Source organism: Pyxicephalus adspersus, chromosome 7 (assembly GCF_032062135.1).
Source record: "Pyxicephalus adspersus chromosome 7, UCB_Pads_2.0, whole genome shotgun sequence".
Classification (NCBI taxonomy): Eukaryota; Metazoa; Chordata; class Amphibia; order Anura; family Pyxicephalidae; genus Pyxicephalus; species Pyxicephalus adspersus.
The window spans coordinates 74152474-74170479 of record NC_092864.1 but is presented as its reverse complement, the minus strand read 5'-3'; the positions used below and the strand labels follow the sequence as shown (position 1 = coordinate 74170479).

General features: G+C 37.8%; 1 protein-coding gene across 1 annotated transcript in view; it reads left to right on the top strand.

Annotated features, from left to right (window-relative positions):
• Positions 1 to 18006, top strand: part of XYLT1 (xylosyltransferase 1) — an 86073-nt gene that overhangs the window by 4447 nt on the left and 63620 nt on the right. Inside the window, exons 2-3 of the mRNA XM_072419184.1 lie at positions 1060 to 1232; positions 1811 to 2013. Of these exons, the coding sequence (XP_072275285.1) occupies positions 1060 to 1232; positions 1811 to 2013 (376 nt within the window). The remainder of the gene's footprint in view (positions 1 to 1059; positions 1233 to 1810; positions 2014 to 18006) is intronic.

Genomic DNA, 18006 nt, shown 5'->3' with positions numbered 1-18006 from the left:
TATATTTTTGTGATTTAGGTGGTGCAGATTAGTCCAGTGATTCATACAAAGTAAATTCATACTGCAGCTGATGGCAATGAGCAGTACTGGTAACACCAATCACTCCCCTATTCATTTTCCATGGGGCTGCCACAGGGAGAAGCTACACTGGGAGTTCGATAAATTGGAAGGCTCCGGCTCCCTGGAATGAGGATGTGGTTACCCCACCCGAAACCTCATGGCCAGTCAGAACATTGCCTAAGCAATGTATATTTTCAGAAGTAAAAGAGAATGTCTCTCTTAATTTTATTTGACACCTTTTGTTGTCCCAAATCATGTGAGGTTTTGTGCCAGAACGTCTACCTTTAAAAAGATCTATATGCAAAACTAGAGGGAAAAAACACATAAATACAATTGCACAATGATATCATTGTATTGTTCTGAAAGTTTAAATCTTTTTTTTTAATGAACAAAATACTTTTAATGCATACAAAAGACCAACATGCTCTTAATGTACATTAGTTTACAGTAAGAAAGTTACAGGAATAAACTAAATGCTTTACATTGTCAATTATCATTCATCAAATATTGTTTAAATAAGAGTGTCCTTTATTGTACTTTGACATTTTTCTTAAAAAAAAAAAAACTTTTTTGGTACCACTGTTTAAAACTCCTTCACCCTTCTGTCACTTATTTCTAGTATCCACGTAGAAGAGACACCAAATCACCTACCATCACCTGTCAATATACAATTATAAGTCAATATTAGGTGCACAGGACACATCTGGGGAGCACTAAAATGTGTGTCTTACAATAATAATTTGCTCCTGACTCCTATAACATTTGTGCATATTACCTTGGTATGTATCTTGCATATCAAATTGTAACAGCAGATGCCTTTTGGTGTAATATGAAAATCATAGCTCAGTTTTCAAGGAAACCCTAGGAGCTGCGTGAATAGAAGACGTTTTCTTTTTGAGATGACATGCCAGTAGACTTTGTTATTCAGAATTTAAAAAGTGTTATATGTTTATTGTTAACTGAAATCAGCTCATTTTGTGCCTGTTGCTTTTTTGTCAGGAAAGGCAAATAACAATGTGCAGTGGGATGAAGATTCTGTGGAGTACATGGCGACTAATCCCGTGAGGATAGCATTTGTTCTGGTTGTTCATGGCAGAGCCTCTCGACAACTCCAGCGAATGTTCAAGGCAATTTACCACAAGGACCACTTCTTCTACATTCATTGTGATAAGGTAAACTTTTCCATTTCTTTTCTATAGTTCCCTGGGGGTTTGGGTTGGTAATTACCCTTACAAACAAGCTCAAATCCTATTTTGACCTCACCTGTATATCTGGGGACATTCAGAAGTGGGGCAAGCTAGCCCATCCTAAAGTAGATATGTGCAAGTCAATGGGGTCTGTGTTTTGGTAATTGTGGAGGCCTGACCTTCATAAAACCATTTTTTATATTGTGATCTTTGTTTAATAAGAAGCAGTGCTCAACCCAGAATGTTTTTGGAGCCAGGTGGGAAGAAGTTGTAGGAAGGTGGAAGGCCCTGTATTGTGACCTAACTTTTTAGTAACCATCCAAAAACAGCCGGGTGGTACTAAAAAGTTCTGGGGGGTGCGCCCAGCTAAAAGGGGACGGGGAGAACACGGGGGATCAGTGTTTACATTCTGAGTGAATTGATTTACCTAAAAGTAGGTCCCTAGAGCAAGGATCACATATCACATTTTTAACTTCAGAGTAGAGTTTGTTGACCCAATACTAATAAAACTATGTTTTAAAAAATGCTCACAATCTTTTTTGCATGTAATTTCTAATTTACAGAGATCCAACTACCTACATAGACAAGTAGTCCAGTTTGCCAGTCAATATCCCAATGTACGTGTAACCCCATGGAGAATGGCAACCATATGGGGAGGGGCAAGTCTACTGTCAACCTACCTTCAAAGTATGAGGGACCTCCTAGAGATGTCTGACTGGTCCTGGGATTTCTTCATCAATCTCAGTGCAGCTGATTATCCAGTCAGGTAACTAACCTAACATTAATAATTTTTCTAATAAAATGCCTTTTTGGTATATCTGCATATTTAAATGCAGTTTTGCTTCTTTGCAATTTTTCTGGCTGCATTGTATTCAAGTTCCATCCTAACATGTGACAGTCAGGGTAAATGCAAAAATCCAGCCCCAGCAGATCTACATTTTGTAGACATGACTATTATAAGTACATGAAAACTCATAGGGGCCTATTTATAAAGCCGTGAATTTGACATTCACCAAAACTTTTTTCTGGTGGTAAGTCAATCTCTGTCACTGAAATATTTTGAGATCCTCTCAGAGAAAGTTTCAGTGAATGTCAGATTCACCTTGTAAATTAGCCCATAAAGTTTAAAACTGATCTCCAGGTGTTTGTTGTAGCACTTACAGGTTTTGTCCCTCTCTCAGCCTGTTCCTGGACAGGGAAAATACAATCATCAAATATTTTTTAGTATAAGCTCTGTTATAGAGTGGATAGCAAGAGACTAATCTAATATTAATACCAAGTCAAACTGAAAGTGGTACATTCACCACGTGAATTTATAAAATACATTTGATACTTTATTCGTAAATACAGTAAATCATTGTTTGTATCAATTTGCTGGGAATTTATCTTTTTTTCACTAAATTTGTTTAGAAAAATATTAACTTGTAACATAATATTCCACATGCTTACTGCTGCCACAGGATTTATGTAGGATGTATGTGTGTTCACGTTATTTTTCAACTGCATTTTTAAGTTCTTACTTATGTAACTATATATTTTCTTGCTGGAAAGTGCCTCCTTTGTTTGTGTTTTGTGAAGCAGGATTATAGGTGTAATGTGTAAATTGCATTCATGTCCTTGACATCTACAGGTTAGTTCTGAACATATCTATAAGCACTATTCAATGAGCTTCTTCTACTGTGATGAGAACTATATATCCATCCATTTATTTATAGGACATGTCTAAATCCATGCAGAGAGCTGCAAAATGTCAGAACCTGGTATTACTCCAGTACAGGTACACTGTGACAGATGACACTAACATCATAGATTTACTTAGCACACTCCTCTGCCTACACTGAACACTGTATAGTTCCGATTTTCTGGAACAAAAAACAGATAAAAATCAATTTAGTACAAACTCATGATTATTTCTTGTTTATTTTATGACAAATTGCAGTTATTGTCTTGTCCGCTTTCATAACACCTGGATAAGGTAATTTACAGGAATAATGTTCATGGAAAATTCTCTTTTATGGCTACAAACAAACAAAATGTACTGAACATCTTAAAAACTATGTACTGATGCTTTTTATTGCAATAGTGGCCTACAAAAATGTCTTTGTAGATTGCCAATTCCTTAATCGATTGAGGCCATGGGTTTGAGAGATTCATTCAAGCTCTCCAAGACTGGAGAAGATACATTTTCGTCAGGGAAGCTGGGTGATCTGGAATGGATCTGGTATAGGATTTAAAACATTTGCTAGCAAATAGCAAATTACTTTGAAGAAATTCAAATAGTTAGAGAGCTGCAGAAGTGCCCATGGACCTAGGGGCAAAAAATTAGAGAGCAAGCCAGAAAACTGAGGAAAAAAGGCTGCAAGGAGGTCAGGAAGGCATTAAATCAGGGGTGTCAAACTCAAATACACGGAGGGCCGAAATTAAAAACTTAGACCAAGTCAGAGGCCAAACTTGAAACCTATTGACAAAATTGAGGAGGTTTACTACTTCATCCATAACTAACAAAAACAAACCCCTCAACACACATTATAGGGTTGAAAAGACTAATTTCTATATATCTACGCAGGCTGTGTGTTGTTCATCCTCTCACATCACAGATTTGTCAGACGCTAAATATTATACTACGCCGTACCTAATGGATTGAAACAAACACAATGCTCCTGGTGGTCAGGCACCATGTGATCATTGCCTAGGCTTTGTGTCACATGATGGGTGTACAGAAATAATGTATATGTATTCCACGTATTGCAAATTATGATGTGAAGCGGTAACGCGGTCGGGCGGGCCAGATGTAGTTAATTCTTGGAATTATTTGGGGAGCCAAAAAAAGGACCTTGGGAGCCAGATTTAGCCCACAGGCCAGAGTTTGGCACCCCTGCATTAAAAGATTCAGAAGGATGTAGGGGGACTATAATGCCACAGCACATTGCCCCCAGAGGATCACAGTAAATCAGCACATCCTCTCCACTCACCTCAACCCCAAAGCTCACAGAATGCTCTCCTCGCATCACCTGAGATTTAGATGCAGCCCTTCACTTAACATATGGATACAAATGGATCTTGATGAAGTTGAGCACCACTAGTCTAGACTAAAGCATTAATAGAACACTGTCTATGTAGTGGAGAGAATACCCAGCAAGAGAAGCAGAACTTGTTATCAGTCTTTAGATAGGAAGTCTGAGGTTATTCTTGTTTTCTGTCAATGATTTTAGGTTTCATTTGTCTCATCTAAGTTGATCATCAGGTTTACGTAGAGAAGTAAAACTATTTGAGATGTTGCCAGCTCAGCTCAGTGACTGTATTTGTGTATAAACCACATCTAAGGTCAGGTTGCCTATATATTTTATAGGGCAAAGGGAAATGCAGGTATTATCTTAACTTCTGAGTAACACATTTTTAGAGATATGGAGAGTTTAGAGTGACCCTATTACCATATGTAATTCTATTTGAATGGAAGTGAGTAGATTTGACTGATGCTGTATGTCACAGATGAAAACACACAGTCAGAACATGTTTTCTGGCCTGCCTGATCACTATATTACTATAGACATCACCCAGCAAAAAAGTATCTCCCTCTTCAACCAATACAACCAAATTTGGTAGCATTATGTAAATAGATGCCTAATATGTTTAATACAACACAAGTACACACGTACAATAATTGTTATTGGAAAGGATCTTTCACGACCCATTCCAATGACAAACAACTGCAAAATGCATGAACAAGTGCTGGACATCTGGAGGAAAAGAAATTTAAGCTCTGGATAAGGAAGGGATTCTTCACTGTAAGATCTGTGAAAATGTGGACTCGGCTCCCTCGGGAAGTAGTTTCAGCAACTTCTATAGATTGCTTTAAGAAAACGCTGGATGCTTTTCTAGAAGCAGAGAATATAACTGGGTATTAAGGCTTTAAAGTAAACCTAACAGTGACTGTTGATCTAGGGAACATCCGACTGCCTCATGGAATCAGGAAGGAATTTTTCCCCTGTTAAAGCAAATTGTACCAGGGTTTTTTTTTGCCTTCCTCTGGATCAGATATGTTTTATAGGGTTTTATATCTGGAATATGTTTATTTCCCAAGTGGTTGAACTTGATGGACTTATGTCTTTTTTCTACCTAACCTACTATGTTACTATCTACATACATCGCCGTTCTGCTGCATGTAGAGGGAAAGGGGGGAAAGAAAGGGGCGGCACCCCGCTGTGCTCTCTACCCTTCACTTGCATTACGATCGTTCCTTGTCCGTGAACCTGCCAGGACGGTCGTTTGGACGATGGACGACGAGCACTGTACATACGCAAGATTCTCATCCGATATCAGCCCTGAGGAGAGAACCATTGCACGAGTGTATGTAGCCTTAATTACAAAGCTTGTGTTGTATAGATCCCTGCTGATATTGATGGAATATAGCTTGGTATGTGCTGCCATGTTGGAATTAACTTGCTTTAGGCATCTGCTGCTGTGACTAAAGATTATACCACAGGCAGTTGTGATAAGTCAGTATACTGAGCAGTCTGTGCTTTTTACAAATATGTGTACTGCACATAAAGTTGTGACACAGGATGACATTCTTCTTTGTATTAAATGTCTCCCGGATTTGCCTGGAGCAGTTCAGCTACTGAAAGTTGTCTCATGAGGCAGTCTTCATAAATCTGTATGAGTGACTTCATCCACACATTGTATTGTGTGATATTCGGGCATCTGCTGCTGTTAAACAGTGTTTTAGTAAGAATATTTATTGCCAATATATATTTTTTTTTACTTTTTATTTTACAAGTACATTTTATAATGTGATAACTCATTGTGACCAAGCTTTATCACACACTTACAATATTGTCCTAAAATCACAGGAACATTTTGTTTTGGTGCCAGTAGTCTGATAGCGATTGTTTAACAATGGGGCACCTAGTGTCAAGAAAGTATTAATATTTTGAATGCCTTAGTTTTTATTTACACTGGCTTTAAATCCCAACCAGGGGTAAATGTTTTTTTTTTTTCATAAGCTATGTTTTTTTACGTTTTTTTGGGGATGTTAGATGTGACCTAATACAGCTTCTTTCAGGCACTTTCTGTCAACTAGAATATACCGTACATAAAATATATAGATATGTGTCAGCCTTAGTCTCCACCAGTGACATGCATGACATGGTGACAGAATAGAGGCAATGCAGAGGCCAGTTGTCAGTCATCCTGACACCTTTACCAAGTTTTATTTTTAATAGAATTTGCAGAAACCAAGTTATGAATTACATTTAAGAGGAAATTTCACTATACAAGAAAATAGGCACTTTTTATTTAATAACGATTATAAGACCTATCCTTCTATGAAGTCCATTGACATCTTGCTTTTCTCTGAACTTTCCCTTTGCTTTGTTTTTCCGCATCCCCATTTTGTTTTATTTTCTACATCTCTTTCGGGCTGGCTTCTATGATGGTGGGCCTTCACATTTTGTTCATGTACATCTTCCACCATTCATGTACATCTTCCACCATAATTGAAATGGAAGTCATAGCAGCTTTGAACAGGGGTCTGAGGGCAGTGCAAGCTATGTTGTAGGAGAGAGGTCAGGAAGCAAAGGAAAGATTTACCAACATGGATAGCGTAAATTGTGTTACACGTTGGAGCAGTGTGATAGCCATAAAGCTTTTCAATCTCGCACCGAACTGCAGTCAGGGACTGAAAAACTTCTTGCCAAGTGGCAATTTCTCAACGCTGTCAATTTGGGAGCCATGGTTAAGGGAATAGTACTCTTACAAAAACTGCAAAGCCTAAGTTCTTATATGCTGATGGCCTCAAGTGTCTCCGAAAGTGACTTTTGGGACCCCCTATATAGTTCTACATATAACTGTAACATATATTATCTATATTATGTTTTAGATTTTCTGCACACACAATATCCACTTTACTACTATTTGATAGATTCATGAATGTTTATCATTTTTTTCATATTTATTTAGCCTAAATTATTTGAACTGGCAAATTGTGTTTAGAAGTACTATAGAGATTCCATACTTTACCATTATGTTTTGTATATGTATTTTATGTACCCATACCTGCATCCTACAATGGCAGATACGAATAATGACACAGGATACTAGAAAACCAAATGCCCTTTAATTCACTGTCACATGTTGATCATTAAAGCCATGAGCTACTGAGTCCAGTTGATTTTAAAACTTACATTGCCTTTAATTGTTACCTCTTGTGCAAGATTTATAGGGTGCACGCCACTTTTTTTTCCAGAAGAGTACAGTGCTCAGAACTAAGTTTTTGTATGCCTTAGGTCAGGGGTGGGCAAACTTTTTTACTCCTGAGCCACAGTCTGACCTAAAATTTACCAGACTGGGCGGGGCAATGGGAGAGTGGGCGGGGTTATGTCATTATGACGCCACTGAATGTGACATCATGATGCCAAAACCCTGCCCACTCTTCCATCGCAGATCTGAGCCTGCGATGAGAAAGTAGGGGGGTTTTTCCGCCCACTTCCCCGAGTCTGGGATTTGAACAGCGGGCATGGTCCGCAGCTCTGGCTGGAGCGGCCCTCCAGCAGGCTCCTTCTCCTGACTCTGCTCGGGGGGGGGGCACCGGCCAGAGCCGCAAATTGCGGCCCGTTTTATTCGCCCCATTGAACTCTCTTTTCTTCAGCGGAGCCGCTTAAGTAGCGAGTTCAACGGACCGGATAAAAAAGCCTAATATGGCCGGGGGGCCGTAGTTTGCCCATGCCTGCCTTAGGTATATATGAATGTATATATAAGAAGCTTTATTTATATATGTTGCTGTGAGTTCGGTGGGTAATGTTGTTATGCTGTTGGTAATGAGAGGAAAAATGATGTCACATAGCAATGACATGTTTACTCAGGCTGCACCAAAACTGTATCAAGCTTACGTTAACGTCAAATTGCACTTTGTTAAATTATCCTTTGCATTCTTACACCTGTATCCTGTCACATATGATATATTTGTATGATGAATTTGCACAGTCTGCACTCTCTACTGAGCTTCATAGTTAAAATGCAGACTTCTACTGTTACAGCAGTCTAAAGTGGGACATTTCCATATACCGGCAGCCAAAAAAACCATGTCGCCTTGTTCTAAAACTGTTCCAATTGATGTCTGCTAAAGATAACTTTTACCATCCCTTACAAAATGCAGAAACGTGAAGATTAGTGAGAAAAGCAGTAACACAAATCTGAGTATGTGGTTTTAAAAATAGTTTTTGACCTATTTTCTATTGTTTATAGACTTAGTTTCAGACAGCAGACATAAACCTAATGAAATTTAAGGTATAACTAATCAATGGCATCATTCAGCCATATAACACTTCTTCTTCTGTCACAGGTTTACTCAAGTTATCATGTTTCATTAATTGGCAACAGAAGGTAACAAGTGAATACAATTAGATTATAATAGATCTAAGAGTAGGAAGCATCTCATGGAGAACATCTGTGAAGGATTATATGTGCAGCAGCCATTCGGGCAGAATACATGAGTGTCAAGGTAGAGATAATCGGCTGTTTAGACAGTTGGCAACCTTGCTGGATTAGCTATTCTCTGGTAAATCTTGAATATGTATGGACTGGAATAAACTGGCATTTTTTGTGTGGTTTTAAAATAAGCAGGGTTCTGTTTCTAAAATATTTAGTGTCATTGCTCGATGTTCTAAATACTTTTTTATTAGACTCGTTGCATTTTAAAGCTGGACTCCAACACACAGCTAAGTGCACAGTTATCATAATTATGTGTAAAATATCCTATCTACATGATTCATATACCTCTGCCCCACAATAAGGCTAGGGGTGTGTTACAGTTAAAGCGTACCTAAACTTAACATTATTACTTTTACATAGAAGGGTAGACAATTCATCTATGTAAAGTAAAAATGTTTTTTTTGGTTGTTTGTTTTGCCCCGCACCTTTAGGTATTGATTGCCGATTGGCGATCAAGACTTAATGGGAGTCATTACCATACCTACATCATAATAATAATCATAATACCTACATTATAATATAATAGATCATATATATTATATTATAATATAATACATCATAATACCTACGTCATGCATCTCGGGAGACTCTGGCTGCTCCTTCAACGTTTTTTCTCCCAGGGGAAAGAGATGCCGATCTCACGCATTTGCAGTGAGATCAGATCTCTTTCTTTCCCCTTCACGGCAGTTACGTCACCCATTCTCACACCTGCACATTGCGAAATCGGGTGACGGAGAAAGAGGATTGAAGAAGAAGACGAAAGAGAAGACTGAAAATGGCGGCTTGCTCTGCACCGGGACGAAGAATTCCAGGATGACGCAAGACCGGATCACGGGGATTCCGCTTTAAGGAACACATCGGTGTCAACTTTCCACCCTGCTGGTTAGAAAATGAAGCTGCAATAGCTCTGTCATGTACAACCACTTCCAGTTATATTTTAATATCTAACTGAAGTTAATTCAAGGTGCCCACACTACAACAAGTAAAAGGATAACTCGATAAGGACTAGTACAAATGGGTTGATTTTCACTTCTGATCCAAAATAAAACTGTAGGGAAATCAGCAGCCAACCAATCATAGGAAAATCATTTTTGGGTTTCTGATTGGATGTGTTGGTAAATATATTGATATGTGTACGAACTATTGACCAAATTCAGTGAATATTCTGATTACTGTTATTCAAGGGAAATAATAAAAGGGCAGAAAACGTGTGTGCAGTAGTTTTGGACTTTGGCCAATGAAGTTCAAAATTTGCAGCCAGTGTGATTTTGTGTACTTTTTCTTCCTGTGATTCCTTCTTCCACAATTCTTCCACAAGCATACAGCCTGCATAAGACATTATAAGATAGTATTGTATTCCTTTTTCATTTTAAACATATTTTTGTGTCTGGGCCATCACATAACATTATCATAAATACCACCTACATAAGCACCTTCTTATATTATATGCTTAGTAGGAAAAGGATATTTTGCATTTTGCCCTCTTTTACAGACATAAAGAGATAATTGATAAGCATTTACTGGGAGACAGATATTGCTCAATAAAAAACTTCTACAAATATTTGGAGGAACTCTAGGTTTCCACAGAATTTTGGTTGAAAAATACTGCTATATATATTTACATGTTACTCGTGTAGCCTCCACAGTAAACGAGAGAAATGTAACACATTTTTTTCTAATTTGATCTCTTTCCTTTTGCTTTTCTGACTATTTTGTGATCCACCAGTCAAGCCCCAAACCGTTTGGGCTGCAGTCAGATGGGAAGTAATGGAGGAAGGTCAATGGAGACAATAGCTTGCATCTTAAAAGTGGTGCTGAAAGGAGGGGGGGGTACAAATATATTTTAGCTGTAAAAATTGTTTAGTAAAATTAGATTGTGCCATTGTGAAAAAAGGTTCAAACCAAAAGATTTGCATAAACACTTTTTTTGCAGGCTCCGCATATAATATAACTATGATAGGACATAGTGAAGGAAGAATAGGTATACCAACGATTATATGACACTATTTAGGCTTTTTTAGGATTGCAAGACCCATTTAAGATAACTGTACTTATTTATCCTTTGCCCCCGCTGTACCTGTTAGAAATGTAAATAAAACGTACTATTATGAATGTGCTGCTGTGGCCCCACCTATCTAAACACATCTTCCTAAGAAAAATTGCAATAGTGTGCTGCTTGACTGTTTACTTGGGCTTGATTTATGTAACCCCCCTAGTGTTCTAATTCTGTCCATATTTCCATGCATTACATTTTTTTGCATGGAAATGTATTTTACATTGTAGACCTCTAAATCTTAGGTATAACTCACTGAAATATGTCCAATGTTTAATAAATTTAATACTAAACTTTAAGTCACTATTATAACTAATGTAAGTGTACAGTAGCATATATAATATATATATATATTATAATTATATATATATATTATATAAAGATTTCTTTGTATTGGACTCAATACAGCTGTTTTGTAATAAATCCAATACAAAATAATTAGAATTTCCCGCCAATCCTCCCGCCCGCACTGACGCCACCAGGAAACCCCAGAAATTGTCTCTGCAGTTGCCGGCTGGAGGTGGAAGAGGAAGGACGTGTCCCAAGGACCTGCAGGGACCAGTAGGATGCCGGGGGACGCCGACGGTGCACGATAAGTGGGTTTTTTTAAGTTTAAAGCGACCCCGAGTGTGATTCAGGATTACCGCTTCCAGCAAGTAAAATTCACTCTGAGTCACACTTGGGAATACCTCTAGGGGGCTTAAAGCTCTTCAAGGCTGGAGAGAATACACTTTCATCAATGAACCTCAGTGATCCAGCAAACCTGAAATGGATCTGGTCCAGGATTAAAAAAGCATGCTAAAAAAGTTGGAAAATTACTTTTAAGAAATCCATTCTAGGTTTGCTGGATCACCCTGGTTCATTAATGAAAGTGTATCTTCTCTAGCCCATGGGGCCCGATCTAATAAAGCTCTCTGAAACTGGAGAGGATACACTTTCTTCGGTCAAGCTGGGTGATCCAGCAAACCTGGAATGGATTTTTTCAAAGTAATTTGCTAGCAGACCAGATCCATTCCAGTATTGCTGGATCCCCCAGCTTCACTGATGAAAGTGTATTCTCTCCAGCCTTGGAGAGCTTTCATAAATCAGGGTCAATGCGCTAATGTTTTGTGCTGTGGGACATATGTGCGGGAACAGAGTAACAGAAAAATGAGATCATCCTTCGGATACTTCTCCTTTTATTGCTCAGTCATAAGCTGTGGGAGGAACAATACATGAAAATGTCTAAATCTCATAGAAATAGAAATCTTCAGCAGATATAACACTTACCCTATTTATTTTCTTTTATTTGTGGCTGTTTGCCTGCAGTCCAGGTCTAAGAGCAATCTTCCAAAATAAAACGAAAAAAGCTCAAAATCAAAAGTCTTCAAATGTCTGACAGAAATCTAAACATTCTCTTAGATTTATTTTGTTTATCCTTTAATAAAAAACATTGGTTACGTTCCTTGCCTTTGAATTCATATTGTAGTTATTGCAAGGATTACTAATCAGTAGATAAGGAATATGATATTTTTTTTTACTAATAGTTAAAATTCATTTACTTTGCTATGCAATAACCTATTTAATATTACCAGAATAATTACATTTTAAAATAATTGTATTAGCTGTGTACTTCATGTTAATTGCTTAGCATAGCACAAGAGCTGCAGACCAGTGTGTTCTAATGCATCTGATCTGCTCACATTTATGTGAACACGGAATCGTCATGGTAACTGACTGTTCGTTTTATAATTATGACACACTAAAGGAAAATTTATGTTTCCGCATGACAGCCACCTGTTTGATGGTCCATTTAAATCCTGGCGTGTATTGCATTTTAAAATGTCTCGAAAGAATCCGCTTGTTAGTCAGGGTAGTAATACCACGGTTAAAATGTACGGTGGTTTGATCTTGTAAAAAGGAATTTTAAGCCATTTATTTGCCATTTGAACAACTACCATTCATTTTGTACTTGAATTTTTAAAATATATTTTAATTTTATCATTTGGAACACCACGTACACAAATCCTGCCACCAGTGATATTGGAATCCTCTCACGAGCATCTACCCAAAACAAATATTTTTTAATTGCAGTTATCCTTTTAACTGTAGACAAAATGTAATTTTCATTTTTATTCCTTTCTTTTGTCTCCCTTTATTCTTTAAAGTGGAACTAAGCTAAAAATAAAATAAATACACTTACCTTTAATCCCGCAGGTCCCTCCATGGCGCTGGGCCTTCCTACGATCCGGCCCTGGAATTTCTCTTTGTCCTGGCACGGAGGTAGTGCCGTGCGCCGCCATCTTCAGTTTTCAGTTTTTTTGTCACCCGATCTCGCACTGCGCAGGTGAGAGTTTGGGTAACAGAGCCGCTGTGAAGGTGAAAAAAAAAAAAAGAGATGGTCTCACCGCGCATGTGTGGGATCAGCATCTTTTTCCCCATGGAAGAAAAATGCCCCTTCTGCGCATGCCAGAAATCAGCATACGCAGAAGAAGCAATCAGAGCCTCCCGGGAAGCTCTGCGCTCACATTACGTCTTGTTTGCCGCAGCGATCAAGACTAAAAGATGCGGTGCTGCAAAGGGTGTTTCAACATTTTTATTTGCATAGAAGTGTTGTCTACCCTTCTATGTACAGTAAAATCGTTGGGCCTGATTTATTAAAGCTCTCCAAGGCTAGAGAGGATACACTTTTATTAGTGAACCTGGGTGATCCAGCAAACCTGCAATGAATTTCTTAAGTCATTTGCTATTTGTTACCGAATGTTTTCAATCCTGGGCCAGATCAGATCCAGGTTTGCTGGATCACCCAGCTTCACTGATGAAAATGTATTTTCTCCAGCCTTGGAGAGCTTTAATAAATCAGGCCCGTTGAGTTTAGGTACGCTTAAAGCTTTTAAAGGCTGGGCATGTTCATCAGCCTGATTTGTATACTGTTGGAAAAAAAGTTTAATGCCTCTGCTAAACAAAATCCCTGTTAAATTAATACAAGTACATCTTACAGTACATTAGTGTGATTATTCAATATAACTATAAGTAAATGTAAAAGAATGTGGCATACTTAGAGTATTTGACACCAAAACATGTTTTGTCTTTTTAAACCTCCTGCTCTATAATACAAATATATTTTTAGTAGTAATAAAATTAAACAAATAATAATGTCCGAAAAAGGAAACCCAGCCTTCTTGGTTTATCATTCTTTTGGAATTTAATTGGGAAATTCCTGATAAATTGGTTGTTAGTGGAATACCCCCTCCTTGCATTGCTGATCAGTGAAGAAATTTACATTGCTGGACAGTTAAGAACTTTATGTGTACATTGCAGGTCAGTGGAGAAATCCACCCTTACATTGCCATTTGTTGGAGGAATTCCCCCTTACATTGCCAGTTGTTGGAGGAATTCCCCCTTACATTGCCAGGTATTGGAGGAATTCCCCCTTACATTTCCAGTTGGTGGAGGAATCCACCCTTACATTGCCAGTTGTTGGAGGAATTCCCTCTTACATTGCCAGGTGTTGGAGGAATTCCCCCTTACATTTCCAGTTGGTGGAGGAATCCACCCTTACATTGCCAGTTGGTGGAGAAATCCACCCCTACATTGCCAGTTGGAGGGATTCCCCCCCTTACATTGCCAGTTGGTGGAGAACGTCCCCCTTACATTGCCAGTTGGTGGAGGAATTCCCCCTTACATTGCCTGTTGGTGGAGGGATTCCCCCTTACATTGCCAGTTGGTGGAGGGATTCCCCCCTACATTGCCAGTTGGTGGAGAACATCCCCCTTACATCGCCAGTTGGTGGAGGAACTCCCCCTTACATTGCCAGTTGCTGGAGGGATTCCCCCTTACATTGCCAGGTGTTGGAGGAATTCCCCCTTACACTGCCAGTTGATGGAGAAATCCACCCTTACATTGCCAGTTGGTGGAGGGATTCCCCCCTACATTGCCAGTTGGTGGAGAACGTCCCCCTTAAATTGCCAGTTGGTGGAGGAATTCCCCCTTACTTCGCCAGTTGGTGGAAGAATTCCCCCTTACATTGCCAGTTGGTGGAGGGATTCCCCCTTACATTGCCAGTTGGTGGAGGGATTCCCCCTTACATTGCTGTTCAGTAGAAAATCTTCTCCTACTTACCTAAAGACATAATTGACAACAGAGGTTGATAATATTTAGAAATGATTAATTATACAATACAGAACCCCTAATAACCTCTGGAAGTACCCTATGGTTCTGTAGAATCCTGAGTGAGAAACAATGCATGATACACGTTACCATCCGCAGTAAAGTATTACATACATTTGCAATCTAAAAACAAGGTAGTAGAGGGTAAAGAAAAATCCATCCAACCAACCGGGATTCATATTTCACTGATCTGATTTTATTATATTGAAATCTATTGTTTTCTGGAAATGGGGACTTCAGTGTACTGGTTCTTCAATTTATTGACAACTCGTTACCAACCCACAGCCACCAACCAGATTCAAACTTTCAAACATTCAAACTCTTGTTTTCCGGAGCTGATTTAAGTATACTTCGAAACACAATTGCTTCTTTAAAATAAACCAGGTAAATGAAAATGCTTTGCAAAGATAACATTTTTCTTTCTTGTTTGTTAATATTTGTTATCAAAGGTCTAGCTAGTTCAAATGTCCTTTTGTTTACTTCAAACAACTATGCCTTCTTCCAGAAGCTAGGGCCCCAACCAAAGTGTCTCCAGGGATATCTTCTTTCTGGTTTTTCTTTCCTGTGTTTCTGTACATTTATGTTCTCCCCCTGGAAAGAAACTATGTGCTGTTTGTAGAGATTTGTCTTTGTCTTCTGGCATTGAATTGTTCAAATACATACATAAAAGCAATATAATTTTTATCAGACAACTTTTTTTATTTTACCAGGTTAATACGGACATACTTAAAAACTAAAACCTCAATATTTTATCATATGAAAGACTTATTATATGGATTACAAGTAGAGCTTGTATACATGAAAGTGGATCTGGGTCTTTGTCTGCGTTACAGGCTACATGGTCTTATGGGCCCTTGAAACAGTCACTGCCTCTGTTTGCTCTTCAAACCATTAACCATTACCAAGCAAGGAGATAATATAAAAAAAAAAAAAAAGAAATATGGTACAGGCAATCGTTACAGAAAGTTTTATGAAACAGACGAATACAACAGTTACTTTAAAAAGTGTCAAAAATAAAATTAAACTTACCCTGGAGTCTACTTAAACTGCGTACACACGTCCAATAATTGTTGAAAACGTCAGACGAACCACCAATTCACCAAAAATCGCTCTAAATAAAAGTGACTAACGACGCCGACGAACGAGAATTGTCTGTGGAAATGAACAACCGGCACAGCTGATTTGATTAGGCCGACGATCGTTCACTATCTATGAAGTGTACGGTTGTTCAGTGATCGAGCATGTTTCTGCAATACACTTTCTCCTTTACATGTCACTCCCTGCATCGTTCAAACGATTGTATCTAGCATGTGTACACTATTAGTGGATTATATTTGAACGATTGTCTCGTTATAGCATGTACAGAATTGTGCACAATAAGATCGTTCAAATATAATCGTGTAATCGATCGGTCGTAATCGTTAGTTTTCTAACGATAAGTATTGGAAGTGTATACCTAGCTTTAGTCCTTTGCTTGGTACCAGACAATGTTTGGGTTATTTGAAATTAAATTCTAAACTGGTAGTGCAAAGTCTAGGTAAAGGCAATCAGTTTATATGGCAGTATATTCAAAAAATACAAAAGGAATAAAATTCTATTTTAAGTTTTTTAAAGCTTTAGAAAGTTTTAGCATAAGGTTATTTTGCCACAAGGCAAATTACTATTATTACTACATAGTATTTATATTGCCCCAACATGTTATTCTATTACAACATTTAGGGCCAATTGTTTGGGGGAAGCCTAAATAATTCCACATTTTTAGGGTGTGGGAAGAAACCAGTGCCCAGAGAATGAGTACTCAATGTAATTAGTGTCCTGGCCAAGGTTTAAACCTGGGACCACCATGATATGTAAATGGGTGATGGACACTTAAAATTCATTGATGTAATTATTTGTACATATTTTTGGGACAAAATATAATTGTTTGAACTTTAGCCCACAAAACCCTTTTATCTTTTTTATTTCTTTGCTTTTATCAAACACTGAGACACCAAAACAGCATGAACCCACAGTTATTGGCTTCATGTATGTATGATTCAATTCTTAGAATGTATCTACCTAAGTTGGGCACAATCAGAGTGGCGTATAAAGGTGTTTTAATATGTTGGGATTTCATATAGAATCTTTCCAAAAAAGTCCATTGCCAAAAAACAAAAAGAAGTTAGCATTGTTTTCTTTTAGATAAAACTATAATATTTATTTTTTTGTCTTTGGCTAAGTTTTATTTAGAGCTGATATATGCACTATTCAAAAATTTTAGAATACTTTCATGAATAATATTTTCAAGACTAGAATAAGTATGCTGTAGCAATGATGAAACAGTTTGTAAGCAAATTAAAGAGCAATGAAGTGGGTTGATGTTTTGCTTAATGAATAAATGAAGCGAGATGTGAAGATTCAGCAAATTAGAAAAAAAGAAGTTCTAATGAGTGTTTGTCCTTCCACTGACTGTCCCGAGGCTTATGAATACATACTGGTCTGGCATTTTGTGTGGGCTTTTTTCTCTTTTCTGTCATTAGCTTAAGGCATCGTGTGATTTCAAGGGATATCAATGTACAGGGTTCTCCACCAATGAACATACACACTGAACAAAAATAGGATGTATGTTTTATTCTTTGCATGGTTAGTTTAACCAATATCTCTAATTAGAATAGGCTTCCTTGTTTTAGTAATTTACATTTGTTTTTTTTTCCACTGGATATATTTATGTTAATGAATTTTAAAAGGGATATTTTCCATTACATAAAATTCAAGCTGAAGTTATAAATAAAATTATGTTATTATTTGCATAATGCAGCTCCCTGCGTGTGCTCTTTGCATCTATATTAATGTTTATAGGTCATGAGATAAAGCAAACTGGACTGAGCTGGGTTGAGTTTGGCACAGTGTGTGTCTCGACATTTGCATTTTATTATAATAGTAGTGATATATTTTAACATAGTATAAAGAATGAAAATAAGGAGTCAAAGTAGCTACCACTGCTTTTTTACATAGGTTCTCTCCAGCAGCATATAAACAGCTTAGCAGCCAGCAAGCAGTTTGTTCTTTCTTTTTAACCCTAATTATTCT